This window comes from Haliotis rubra, unplaced genomic scaffold (assembly GCF_003918875.1).
Source record: "Haliotis rubra isolate DU_JTF1 unplaced genomic scaffold, ASM391887v1 Scf492, whole genome shotgun sequence".
Classification (NCBI taxonomy): Eukaryota; Metazoa; Mollusca; class Gastropoda; order Lepetellida; family Haliotidae; genus Haliotis; species Haliotis rubra.
The window spans coordinates 492,562-508,100 of NW_025767182.1; the positions used below are offsets into that span (position 1 = coordinate 492,562).

Sequence of the window (15,539 nt, forward strand, 5' to 3'; positions counted from 1 at the left end):
ACATGGGGGACCAGATGTGTTTTAGTACATTTGGGGTGTAATTGTTTTACCTACGTTGTTAACTGAATAGACAAACCACTTCTGATCAAATAAAATATATAAAAATATCTTTTTGATGCCGCAAAGACTATCTGTATGTGCTGTCATGTAATTTCTTTGAAAGGCATTTAGCGGCAGTCCCCTATTGTACTGTACAAACATCTGCTCTAACTTGTATATATGCTTCTTCATCCTCATGCTGTTCATCACTTGTTTGACAACAATGTTAGAAGCTACACCGAAACGTCGCTCTCACAGCAATAAAGAAGTTGTTCATCCATATATTGTTATCCTTCCTTCCATGCTGTCATGTGTGTAGTTTCAGAAATGCTCATACCATTGTGTTGTTGGCCCGGATTTGATTTCCCACATGGGTACAATGTGTGAAGCCCATTTCTGGTGTCCCCCACCGTGATATTGCTGGAATATTGCTAAAAGCAGCATGAAAAACTCACTCACTCACTCACAGCATTGTTTGACCTCTGGTTTTGCAACGTAACCAAATGTCTTGCAGTTCAAACTGTTTTCATGTGGTTTAACCTTGTCTACCAAGCTGTATTTTGTGATGAACATGTACACCATTGGAGTTGGCATAAAGTTGCCAGAATTATGAATACTATATGTCATTTCAATACTATTCTGGTACTATGGCTGGCACAATATGTTGATATGTCCAGAACCGTCAAGCTGTCATCACAGGTAGGATAAGCTCAATATGATATCATGAGACCTCAACAGCTATCGGATATGTATCTTTATTGGAAACCAAATATTTCAGGACAAACCTACAAGACATTCATTAAGTACTGACAACCCATGAATGACAGCCATTTTGAAAATTTCATTCGCCATTAAGGATACGTCTCTATATTTATCCTGTTAGAATTAGAATCTTATTTTAAGCTTGTAATCTATGCTGGTAGTGTTTCATGGTTCTAAATTCCCTGCAATAAATTTGGAAGATATTGTAAAAATAGTACTGGCATGATCCTCTTGCATACATGGCTTCTAACAACAATACTGTGTGGCATAGTTCAGTATTATCAATGTGCTTTAATGCTGAACGTACCGGTGAATTATTTACAGCTTTGAAGATTCACATGGTGCTCATTTGTCAAATGTCAGACTATTTTATTCATCTGATGTGTATTGTTACATCAATGAATAGCTGTACATATTGGGAGATCCTGATGGCGTTTGGCCAGAGATTGCTGGCTGCTATCTGTGAATGCCTGATGAGGCCAGGGGTTTAGCATCTCCCCACGGTCCATTGATTGTTGGTAAAACAAGATGTGTTGACAGACCGCTAGTACTGTAGGGCATCTGGGTAGTGTGCTGGCGGATGAATGGAGCTGGATGGAATTGTCTCCGTGGAATTATCTGTTTATGGAGCCAGCAAGCAGCAAGTGTTGATGAGGTTGGATATGAATTGGTATTAGATTCAGAACAGTTTTCTCTGTCTTGTCCTGTCTGATTTCAACTTGTCTCATAAAGAAGAGAGGAAGAAACAAAGCATACAGAACAATGCAATTTGTTTCTAGACATTAACAAGATTTATAACATAAGTTGATGTTTGTTTGTTGTTTAAAGTGCAGGGATTTACCTTGAGTCCTGTATTTAAGGGTCCCTGGGACTCATGCTCTTAATTTTCAGGGGTTCTAGACTACAAAATGGGGGTCCCAGACACTTAGATATTATTATTAATACTATGTTGTAATATTGTTGTAATTCAGTTACTGTTATTGTATTGTGTATCATGATCATCACATTGTTACAGTAATTAAATTGCAATCAATACCATAACCCAGCTAGTAGCAAACTCAGTGATAACTTGTTGTTACTTCATTGGAATTTTTACAAAAAGGTATTTGGACCTTTTCTGCGTCCCTGTGGATGCGTTAATAAATTTCATTGCATCCATTGTCAATATTTATGCATATGGGATGCAGGAATTCGCGTTCTGTAAATCGCTGAAAGAGGCACTCAAAAATATTCCAGCTATATGAAAGTGGTCTGTAAATAATCAAGCCTGGACCAAATAACCTAGTGATTGTCATCATGAGCAAATCTATGCAAATGTGATACATTATGGCATGCATCAATCATGTCAGCAAGTCTGACCTCCCGGTCACCTCAGACAACAAACATTGGTTGGAGAAGACCTATCACTTTGAATTATTGTTCTTGAAATAGTTGGGTTTTTTTAGGACATTAATTTGGTTTTCCGGATGAAAGTTTGAGACAACACACCTCAAAGTTGCGTTAGAAACATACATTATAACTTGGATGAATTTAGTTTCTGTCTGGTTTGTTACATTTTTTGTGGAAGGATGGATTGGTGGACCGATGGCCTGACAGATGGATTGGTGGACAGATGGACTGACAGATGAATTTGTGGACAGATGGACTGACAGATGGATTGGTGGATAGATGGACTGACAGATGAATTGGTGGACAGATGGACTGACATGAATTGGTGGATAGATGGACTGACAGATGGATTGGTGGACAGATGGACTGACAGATGAATTGGTGGATAGATGGACTACCAGATGATTTGATGGACAGATGGACTGACAGATGAATTGGTGGACAGATGGACTGACAGATGGATTGGTGAACAGATGGACTGACAGATGAATTGGTGGACAGATGCTGGAAGACAGATGGATGGGTGGATAGATGGACTACCAGATGAATTGGTGGACAGATGCTGGAATGACAGATGGATTGGTGGACAGATGGACTGACAGATGGATTGGTGGACAGATGGACTGACAGATGAATTGGTGGACAGATGCTGGAAGACAGATGGATTGGTGGACAGATGGACTGACAGATGGATAGGTGATCAGATGTATTGGTGGACAGATGGACTGACAGATGAATTGGTGGACAGATGCTGGAAGACAGATTGATTGGTGGACCGATGGACTGACAGATGGATTTAAGGATAGATGCTGGAAGACATGGATTGGTGGACAAATGGTTTACCACATCGATTTTTTGACAGATGGATTGGTGGACAGATGGACTGATAGATGGATCGACAGAGGGATTGGACAGATAGATTGACAGAGGGATTTGACAGATGGATTGACAGGGATTGGTGGACAGATGGATTGACAGGATTGGTGAACAGATGGACTGATAGAGAGAGGAATGGAGTGTATGAGTGGTGACACAAGAGTGGTGTAGTGAAGGATGGCATGAGAGTGATTTGGGCAGCAAAATGGCATCAGTGAGCGGTGGAATTAAAGAGAAATGACTAGGCAAGAAAATGAGGGAAGGATGGAGTGAAGGAAAGAAGGAAGAAATAAGGTCTGGAGTAAGAGGAATTGAAGCAGAGAGAAGGGATATATGCAGTCCTATGTTTGATGTCCCTAAACTCCTTTCTGAATGGTGTTTGAACTCGCCTAACTCAGGCTAAACATATACAGTAAAATACCTTTATAACAACCTCCAAGGGACCACTGAAATGAGTTCGTTATATCCGTAGTTTGCTATTCACTTTTGTATATGATAATATAAGGTTTATTCAGGACTTTTAAAACAGTTCGCTGTGTCCGTGTTCGTTATAAATGTATTCTACTGTATTCAGAAAATGTACTGGTGCATATGGGAGTTTCGCGCCAGGAATCTGGGTCATGTCTCACTTAATACATCCTTCCTTGATCCCAGGGCAATTAGCAGGGTCAGATATACATTGACATTTACTGGGGATAATCATGGTTAACTGGCAAGCAGTGATGTGTGGTATTTGTTGAATAAAACCATTCAGGTTTTGTATCTGTGTTGACTCAAAGTCACAGCCATGAACTCACTCACCTTGACATACATCAGCTTACTGAATGTCAGGTTAGTTCATAATGATAATAATAATCATGTAATAATAATAATTTATGATGCACCTGTATTCATGCACTCGTGCATGCTCTTGGGGCTACAATAAAACCAGCTACAATACTCCTGCTTGAACTAAGTTACAAGAATCTGTATCGAAAAGTCGCACTCACGAAATAAAGAAGTTGTTATCCATAATAGTTTGTTCTATATTGTACGTCTCTACTTCTTATAATGCCACTCAAACAAGAAGAACCTGGTAGTCTATCTCGTTTTGCTGAAAGTTCTGATGTGTAATATATGCTGTGCCCTGAAGCCAGTGATTAAATTTCCTCACCAATACATAAAATTAGTGATTCGAGAGATTCCACTGTGAAGTAGGTCAATGTTTCCATGTATAGCTATATCTATCAGTGTACAGTTAGAGTCAGGACTGACTGACTGAGTTTGGGTTTTACGCTGCTTTTAGCAATATTCCAGCAACATCACGGCGGGGGACACCAGAAATGGGCTTCACACATTGTACCCATGTGGGGATTCGAACCCGGGTTTTCGGCGTGACGAGCCAACACTTAACCACTAGGGTACCCCACCGCCCGGTAAAGTCAGGAGGTTCTGCTGGAAGGATCTACCATGCATCACAACGGCATGATGAATGTGCTGTGTATCGATTGATTATTGATTGTTTTCAAAACTAAATAAATGAATCAATTTCAAGATTGCCTGTTAAGTGTGATGTTTATTCAGTCATGTATAATACAACCCTACTCTATGACTGACTGACTGACTGAGTTTGTTTTTACGCCGCTTTTAGCAATATTCCAGCAACATCACGGCGGGGGACACCAGAAATGGGCTTCACACATTATACCCATGTGGGGATTCGAACCCGGGTCTTCGGCGTATTGATAATGCTTTAACCATAAGGCTACCCCTACTACTATGACACTACAGCCCCCATACCCAGGGATGAGGATTTTCCGCGGATCGTGTACGCTCTGCAGATTGGTATACAAAGTTGCATGATAGCCTGTCCTGCTGTCATGACCTTATGTATTTGCTCTTCCAATGAACATCAATGGATTAACATTTGACCCATTCGAAAGTTTTATCTTCATGAGTTTCTCCACAAAGTGAGTGAGTGAGTTTAGTTTTACGCCGCACTCAGCAAGCAATATTCCAGCTATATGGCGGCGGTCTGTAAATAATCGAATCTGGACCAGACAATCCAGTAATCAACAGTATGAGCATCGATCTGCGCAATTGGGAACCGATGACATGTGTCAACCCAGCCATTGAGCCTGACCACCCGATCCCGTTAGTCGCCTCTTATGACAAGCAAGGGTTACTGAACATCAATATTCTAACCCGGATCTTCACGGGTCTTCCCAACAAAGTCCAAAATGTCCATGACAGCGTATATTTACAATTGTATGGATTACAGATTTCTGACCTTTTTCACGAGCACAGTGTGCCATCACTCGTTTTCAGTGTTCCACTGCTAAGTTATTTTGCCTGTTACACCAAATGGAATCTATTTCTGTGGACAGTCAAGACTAGGTATGTTTTTGCACTGACACGTTATATTTACAAAGTCTCAATAAAACTGCCAAGTCGCTATTTTCAGAACAGCCCTAGTTTCATTGAGACTCAACACTGCTAATTCACTGATAACAATTTTGTTTTTGTTTCAAAACAACCAAGGCCCATTTCCCCTTTCCTCTGCTGTATAAACTGATCAGTCGCTACGTGCCCCGTGCCCAGTGCCCCGTGTGGCCCAACACACATTGCCTCTGTGTATATCAGGTAATCATAAACTGCTGAATCAATCTTCATTATAAGCAGACAAAGAAAGTGAGGTTTTCGCATTTCACAACTTTAATCAAATTTGCTAGAACTGGCAACGGACTAGAGCTAAGTTCTCCCTTAAGCCAATACATCTCAATTGCTTTCGTGTTAGAGTGCTGAAAGCATGGGTCACTCAAAAATTCAATCCTCATCATTCAAATTCTGAATTTCTTTATGAGAGATGAGTTAACAGAGGACCAATTCCTGTTTTGTCTTTGACAAGATAATCCTTCAGGCAATTCCAGGGAGGGACTCTGTAAGAGGCTATCTGAAGACTGCCCTCTGTTGACCATCTGAAATACTATAGAGATTTATGGGAAACACTGCTCGGGGGAATAGCATTCACTCTTCTCTACTTACATCTATTCTCGCAAATGTCCAGTTGACTGCAGAGATAATATGAGTATATCGTTTCAGTGTCTGAATCATGTTTGCAGTCAGTTCCAGTCATAATCCTGATTCAGTGTGTCTCAGGTGTATTGTTTCCCTTCTATGTCAGGTTCATTTGTAGGGATGCCAGGCCAGGAAAGATGCCAGTCACTCGTGGTGAATAGACTACTGTACGCCACCAGTCCGCTGGAGATTTCAGAATAAACCCAGGCTGCCAGAAAAAATCCCTAGTACACCTTACTTGTTCCTATGTGGATGCCAGAATACATCCACAGTACACCATACTTGTTCCCATGTGGATGCCAGAATACATCCCCAGTACATCATACTTGTTGCCAGAATACATCCCAGTACACATCATACACCATGTTGCCATGTGGATGCCAGAATACATCCCCAGTACACCATACTTGTTCCCATATGGATGCCAGAATATATCCCCAGTACACCATCCTTGAATACATCCCAGAATACACCATACTTGATACTTGTTGCCATGGGGATGCCAGAATACATCCCCAGTACACCATACTTGTTCCCATGTGGATGCCAGAATACATCCCCAGTACACCATACTTGATACCCTGGGGATGCCAGAATACATCCCCAGTACACCATACTTGTTCCCATGTGGATGCCAGAATACATCCCCAGTACATCACCATGCCAGAATACATCCCAGTACACCATACTTGTTCCCATGTGGATGCCAGAATACATCCCCAGTACACCATACTTGTTCCCATGTGGATGCCAGAATACATCCCCAGTACACCATACTTGTTCCCATGTGGATGCCAGAATACATCCCCAGTACACCATGCTTTGATTCCCATACCTTGGGGATGCCAGAATACATCCTCAGTACACCATACTTGTTCCCATGTGGATGCCAGAATACATCCCCAGTACACCATACTTGTTCCCATGTGGATGCCAGAATACATCCCCAGTACACCATACTTGATACCCTGGGGGTGCCAGAATACATCCCCAGTACATCATGCTTGTTCCCATGTGGATGCCAGAATACATCCCCAGTACACCATACTTGTTCCCATATGGATGCCAGAATACATCCCCAGTACACCATACTTGTTCCCATATGGATGCCAGAATACATCCCCAGTACACCATACTTGATACCCTGGGGGTGCCAGAATACATCCTCAGTACACCAGACTTGTTCCCATGTGGATGCCAGAATACATCCCCAGTACACCATACTTGATACCCTGGGGGTGCCAGAATACATCCCCAGTACACCATACTTGTTCCCATGTGGATGCCAGAATATATCCCCAGTACACCATGCTTGTTCCCACAATGTCTAAATACATCCCCAATACACCATGCTTGATACCTTGGGGATGCCAGAATACATCCTCAGTACACCATACTTGTTCCCATATGGATGCCAGAATATATCCCCGGTACACCATGCTTGTTCCCACAATGTCTAAATACATCCCCAATACACCATGCTTGATACCTTGGGGATGCCAGAATACATCCTCAGTACACCATACTTGTTCCCATATGGATGCCAGAATATATCCCCAGTACACCATCCTTGATACCCTGGAGATGCCAGAATACACCCCAGTACACCATACTTGTTGCCATGTGGATGCCAGAATACATCCCCAGTACACCATACTTGTTCCCATGTGGATGCCAGAATACATCCCCAGTACACCTTGTTTGTTCCCATATGGATGCCAGAATACATCCCCAGTACATCATACTTGTTCCCATATGGATGCCAGAATACATCCCCAGTACACCATACTTGATACCCTGGGGGTGCCAGAATACATCCCCAGTACATCATACTTGTTCCCATGTGGATGCCAGAATATATCCCCAGTACATCATGCTTGTTCCCACAATGTCTAAATACATCCCCAATACACCATGCTTGATACCTTGGGGATGCCAGAATACATCCTCAGTACACCATACTTGTTCCCATATGGATGCCAGAATACATCCACAGTACACCATACTTGTTCCCATGTGGATGCCAGAATACATCCTCAGTACACCATACTTGTTCCCATATGGATGCCAGAATACATCCCCAGTAAATCATGCTTGTTCCCACAATGTCTAAATACATCCCCAATACACCATGCTTGATACCTTGGGGATGCCAGAATACATCCTCAGTACTTCATACTTGTTCCCATATGGATGCCAGAATATATCCCAAGTACACCATCCTTGATACCCTGGAGATGCCAGAATAGACCCCAGTACACCATACTTGTTGCCATGTGGATGCCAGAATACATCCCCAGTACACCATACTTGTTCCCATGTGGATGCCAGAATACATCCCCAGTACACCTTGTTTGTTCCCATGTGGATGCCAGAATACATCCTCAGTACACCATGCTTGATACCCTGGGGATGCCAGAATATATCCCCAGTACACCATGCTTGTTCCCACAATGTCTAAATACATCCCCAATACACCATGCTTGATACCTTGGGGATGCCAGAATACATCCCCAGTATACCATGCTTGTTCCCACAATGTCAAAATATATCCCCAATACACCATGCTTGATACCTTGGGGATGCCAGAATACATCCCCAGTACACCATGCTTGTTCCCACAATGTCAAAATACATCCCCAATACACCATGCTTGATACCTTGGGGATGCCAGAATACATCCCCAGTACACCATGCTTGTTCCCACAATGTCTAAATACATCCCCAGTACACCATGCTTGATACCTTGGGATGCCAGAATACATCCCCAGTACACCTTGGGATCCCATATGGATACATCCCCAGTACACCATGCTTGTTCCCAGTACACCATGCTTGTTCCCACAATGTCAAAATACATCCCCAATACACCATGCTTGATACCTTGGGGATGCCAGAATACATCCCCAATACACCATGCTTGATACCTTGGGGATGCCAGAATACATCCCCAGTACACCATGCTTGATACCTTGCAATTGGGGATGCCAAAATATACAATTGTACAGGGTTACCAGAATATATCGGCACCATTAGTGTCGCCCATTACGGGATCTATGGCAGAGTATATCCCAGCTTTACTGACAGCCAAATGTGGAGTATCAGATGGTACTATGTTGCTTCACCCTATTGGTGGAGATTAGTGCTTGTGCTGTCAGCCTCTGGTTGACATTATTCAGAGATGATTTACATTCCAACATGCATGAATCAATCTTGTAAAACTGTTTATTGATATTATTGTTTTGTCTTTCAGGCCTCCTCATCGCCAGAAACTCACATGGAGTCCAAGTATCTTGGGAACTTGGGCTGCTACTTTAAAGATGAAAAGAGGAAAATAGGTGGGTAACAATCTAAATGCAATCAGTAATATATATTGGTGATGTAATAACATGATGTGTGAGTGAGTTCGGTTTTACGCCCCTTTTAACAATATTAATGCAATATCATGACGGGGACACCAGAAATGGGCTTCACACATTGTATCCATGTGGGGAATCGAACCCGGGTCTTCAGTGTGATGAGTGAAGCTTTACCCATAAGGCTATCCTACTGCACCTTTTATGCCATGATGAAGTTGTGACATGACATATATATAAATCATATGGCATCTTTGGGATTAAACCAACAACCTTCTCTGAGCAGACCATGGGCACGATCCATGCTCGTGATGTTGATCACCAAATTGTCTTGTCCAGACTTGATTATTTACAAGCCACCACCATATAAACAAACAAAAACAATCAAATACTAGACCATGGAGGCAGGCTTTGTTCTGGAAGTAAAATATCCTTTCTTTTCATTTGTGTAAAGGTACAATACATTATATACTAGCCACATAAAGAAACTGTGCATTGTCAAAATATTATCCCAGTTGATAAGTACGATAACAATGTCAAAGGTACATATAAACTTTAATGGAGGAATCTTGAGACCATAACAAGTCGGGAGAATTTCAATTGAGAAGTCAATCACAATGACGTCACGAGTCCACAAGCGGGACAGGGGTCAAACGACCATGTCACAAGCTCAATAACGGGTGTGTCCACCATCGGCATTGAGAACAGCAGTGCATCGACGACGCATAGAGCCTATCAACATGCAAGGAGAGCTTGTGGGATGTCACGCCAGATTCTCTCAAGTTCTGTTGCAAGGTCAAGGACGTTACCTGGCGTATGAGGAAGATGGCGTAGACGTCGATCCATCTCGTCCCAAACATGCTCTATCGGGGAGAGATCCGGTGAATTTGCAGGCCAAGGCAGTAAGTCAACGTTGTGGTGTTGCAAGGAATCCATAGCAACCCTTGCCATATGAGAGCGTGCATTGTCCTGTTGGAATGTTAACCCATGGCCATGACGTTGCAGAAAAGGAATTGCCACAGGTCGAAGAATCTGATCCCTGTAGCCCACACCAGTTAAGTTGCCCTGAACAATCACCGAAGGAGTTCTTTGGCGTGCTGTTATTCCACCCCAAATCATCACGGAACCACCACAAAAGCGATTCTTCTCCAAGACACAGGCCTGTGCATAACGTTCTTCCACGCGTCTATAGGCACATTGACGTCCATCACTATGGGAAATGTTAAACCTGGACTCATCTGTAAAAACAACATTTCTCCACCAAAACAAGGGTCTGCGGACATGATTTCGGCACCACATTTGGCGAGCTTGTCAATGATGTTGTGTCAGGATAGGCCGTATGGCGGGACGTCGTGGTCTGATCCCGTGATGACGTAAATGTTGTCGAACTGTGTTGGGGTGGATACGGCGAAGTCCTGGGATGGTTTGGGCAGTCATCACTGCAGTCTGAAACCTGTGGTGAAGATGGGTCACCCTTATCCATCTGTCCTGTCTTGGCGTTGTTACATGTGGACGTCCAGAACGTGGCCGATCGATGACGTCATTTGTGTTCTCGTAGCGTCTCACCAGTGCAGAAGTGGTGTTCCGGTGGCAGTGGAAATGTGCAGCCACTTGTCGTTGAGACATTCCCCCACGGACCATCCCAATGGCCTCATGACGTTGTGCAGACGTGAGCCTTGGCATGCTATGCGTTTCAATAGCCGTTTAATTTTTTGAACGATCGCAAGGGCAGGGGTTGAGCTTTCCAAAGTGACAGTATTGTGTGGCATACATTTGCTCTGTTTCTCTTTCCCGGAATGCACATGCAACAACGTATTGCACGTCTCAAGGACGAACCCACTGACGTCACGGAACGTGGCACGTGCATGCATGTTGGATACATGTCATTAATCTCTGGGTTTAAATCCTTATGTGTTTACACAGGTTTGATAAATATAGATTTTAAATTTTTGTATGCACAGTTTCTTTATGTGCCTGGTGTATCAATACAGCAACTTGTCTATTTATTCATCAGGGCGGTGGGGTAGCCTAGTGGTTAAAGTGTTCGCTCGTCATGCCGAAGACCTGGGTTTGATTCCCAACATGGGTACAATGTGTGAAGCCCATTTCTGGTGTCCCCCGCCGTGATATTGCTGGAATATTGCTAAAAGTGGTGTAAACCCAAACTCAGTCACTCACTCTATTTATTCATCACTAAACATTTTATTTTGTGGTAATTTCAGATTTTGTGATTGTGTACGAGGACTCCCTGGACAAGAAACTTGGGGTGAAGCCCACAGAGGAGAAACATGTACAATGGCGAGAGAAGTTCATGCGTAATATACGGAAAGCTGGACTTGAAACAGAAGAGGTTAGTTCCACCTCACTGGTCTGATGTTGTGTTTGGTGCCTGCAACCAAGGTCTTCTGATATGCTGTCCCTATCTTGTGTGTAGTCCAGTGGGAATCCATCAGTCTCTGCCTACAGTGTGATCTGGCATTGAAACAGTTTTAGATCTTCCTTACATTTTAGTTTGTCATACATTAGAACTTAACAGAACCTAGTATAGGGGACTCTGGCATTCCCTACCTCTGCACATATTGAACTTAACAGAACCTTGTATAAGGGACTCTGGCATTCCCTACCTCTGCACATATTGAACTTAACAGAACCTTGTATAGGGGACTCTGGCATTCCCTCGCCTGTACCTATTGAACTTAACAGAACCTTGTATAGGGGACTCTGGCATTCCCTCGCCTGTACCTATTGAACTTAACAGAACCTTGTATAGGGGACTCTGGCATTCCCTCGCCTGTACCTATTGAACTTAACAGAACCTTGTATAGGGGACTCTGGCATTCCATACCTCTGCACCTATTGAACTTAACAGAACCTTGTATAGGGGACTCTGGCATTCCCTACCTCTGTACATATTGAACTTAACAGAACCTTGTATAGGGGACTCTGGCATTCCCTCGCCTGTACCTATTGAACTTAACAGAACCTTGTATAGGGGACTCTGGCATTCCCTCGCCTGTACCTATTGAACTTAACAGAACCTTGTATAGGGGACTCTGGCATTCCCTCGCCTGTACCTATTGAACTTAACAGAACCTTGTATAGGGGACTCTGGCATTCCCTCGCCTGTACCTATTGAACTTAACAGAACCTTGTATAGGGGACTCTGGCATTCCCTCAGCCTGTACCTATTGAACTTAACAGAACCTTGTATAGGGGACTCTGGCATTCCCTCAGCCTGTACCTATTGAACTTAACAGAACCTTGTATAGGGGACTCTGGCATTCCCTCGCCTGTACCTATTGAACTTAACAGAACCTTGTATAGGGGACTCTGGCATTCCCTCGCCTGTACCTATTGAACTTAACAGAACCTTGTATGGGGACTCTGGCATTCCCTCGCCTGTACCTATTGAACTTAACAGAACCTTGTATGGGGACTCTGGCATTCCCTCGCCTGTACCTATTGAACTTAACAGAACCTTGTATGGGGGACTCTGGCATTCCATACCTCTGCACCTATTGAACTTAACAGAACCTTGTATAGGGGACTCTGACGTTCCCTACCTCTGTACATATTGAACTTAACAGAACCTTGTATAGGGGACTCTGGCATTCCCTACCTCTGTCTATATTGAACTTAACAGAACCTTGTATAGGGGACTCTGGCATTCCATACCTCTGCACCTATTGAACTTAACAGAACCTTGTATAGGGGACTCTGGCATTCCCTACCTCTGTACATATTGAACTTAACAGAACCTTGTATAGGGGACGCTGGCATTCCCTACCTCCATACATACTGAACTTAACAAGACCACAAGAAGGGATGCATGTAGGCCCCTGTGAAGGGACTCCTTCTTTCTCTGTACATTCCAGCTTAACACTTGTACGATGTATGTTGACATAGTTGTATTATGGTGAAGACACTGATCTCTGAGGTGGGGGGAAGTAACCCTGAGAGGCAATGGGGGAGTAACCCTGATGGAGGCAGGGGGATAACCCCAGGGAGGCAAGGAGGAGTGACCTCAGAGTGGAGGGGCTGAACTGGGAAGACCTTGTGTACAGCAGTGTGGGCGGTGGTGACCCCTGCAGCCATTAGGAACAGAACTGTAGAATGTCACTGCCGTTTGACATTTGCAAACGTGAGCAGGGTATGACTTGATTAGAAAAATGTCATGGTTCTATTAAGTCGGCGCTGCCTTGAGAACATTGACGAGCTGCGGCATTGAAGAGGCAGTATGTAGAAATGCTGAGATTGAGTCCACTGTTGATTAGCGTTATTATTCAATTACACAAATGGCCAGTGTTTTAGCATGTGTCAGGTGGCAGGAGATGTCGGTGTACTGTGGACACCCCCACACTATCACTGGACTAGTATTATATGTAAGTGCAATAAGTCCAGTAATTGACCCCTGATTATGCAATTACACAGTGAAAGAATATGTCAAGACATGAATTAATATAGAAAGGTCGACAATGATTTATAGCTTTCCAGCAGCCACGTTGCATACATTGAAATCTGATAAAGGATGACGATTTGTGGGTAACTATTGCGTCCTGTATGGATTGATCTGGAGAGGGATGCTAGCAGTTCTCACTGCAAGTGTCAGGGAGGTAGAAATATCCATAAAGCAATTAAGTAATGGCCGTGAAAAGTAGCATGCATGCTGACTTTATTTGTCCATGTTCAATTTACATCACTCAATCAATAACTTTGTTTCAAAAAATAATAATCTGTTCTGAGAGAGAGAGAGAGAGAGAGAGAGGGAGGAGAGGACCAGATGGAAAGAGAGAGGGTGGGAGAGAAAGGGAAGGAAGGGGGAGATGGAGATGGGGAAGAGAGAGAGGGAAGGAAGGGGAGATGCAGAGCCGGAGGGGAAGAGAGAGGGAAGGAAGGGGAGATGGAGACAGAGCCGAGGGGAAGAGAGAGGGAAGGAAGGGGGAGATGGAGAGCCGGGGAAGAGAGAGAGGGAAGGAAGGGGAGATGCAGAGCGGAGGGAAGAGAGAGGGAAGGAAGGGGAGATGGAGACAGAGAGGGAGAAGAGAGAGAGGGAATTATGGGGAGATGGAGACAGCTGAGAGAAAGAGGGAAGGAAGGGGAGATGGAGACAGAGCCGGAGGGGAAGAGAAAGAGGGAAGGAAGGGGAGATGGAGACGGAGGGAAGAGAAAGAGGGAAGGAAGGAGAGAGACAGACGGAGGGGAGAGAGAGAGAGATGGGGAGATGGAGAGCGGGGAAGAGAGAGAGAGGAGGAGAGGACCAGATGGAAAGAGAGAGGGTGGGAGAGAGAGGGAAGGAAGGGGAGATGGAGACAGAGTGGAGGGGAAGAGAGAGAAGGAAGGAAGGGGAGATGGAGATGGAGGGGAAGAGAGAGAGGGAAGGAGAGGGGGAGATGGAGAGTGGAGGGAAGAGAGAGAGGGAGGAAGGGGAGATGAGAGATGGAGGGAAGAGAGAGAGGGAAGGAAGGGAGGGAGACAGAGGAGGGAGAGAGAGAGGGAAGGAAGGAGATGGAGAGAGGAGGGGAGAGAGAGGAAGGAAGGGAGATGGAGAAGAGGGGAAGAGAGATGGAAGGAAGGGGAGATGGAGAAGAGAGGGAAGAGAGAGAGGGAAAGGGGAGATGGAGATGGAGGAAGAGAGAGAGGGAAGGAAGGGGAGATGAGAGCGTGGAGTGGAAGAGAGAGAGGGAAGGAAGGGGAGATGGAATAGAGAGGGAGGAAGAGAGAGAGGAAGGAAGGGGAGATGGAGAAGGAGGAAGAGAGAGAAGGAAGAAAGAGGAAGGAGAGAGGGAGGGGAAGAGAGAGAGGGAAGGAAGGGGAGATGAGAGAGGAGAAGAGAGAGAGAGAGAAGGGAGAGAGAGAGGAGGAAGGAGGGCGGAGAGAGGAGAGGAGAGAGAGAGAGGAGGGAGAGGAAGGAGAGAAGGAGAAAGAGGAAGAGAGGGAAGGAGAGGGAGAGGAAGGGAGGAAAGAGGGAAGGAAGGGAGATGGAGACGGAGGGGAAGAGAGAGAGGAAGGGGGAGATGGAGGATGAGTGGAAGAGAGAGAAGGAAGGAGATGGAGAGAGGG

The 15,539-nt window shown here is 44.4% G+C and overlaps 1 protein-coding gene across 1 annotated transcript in view; it reads left to right on the plus strand.

Moving 5' to 3' along the window:
* Positions 1-15,539, plus strand: part of LOC124291476 (anoctamin-7-like) — a 129,015-nt gene that overhangs the window by 76,401 nt on the left and 37,075 nt on the right. The window contains 2 exon segments of the mRNA XM_046728462.1: positions 9,377-9,461; positions 11,702-11,829. Coding sequence (XP_046584418.1) covers positions 9,377-9,461; positions 11,702-11,829 — 213 coding nt within the window.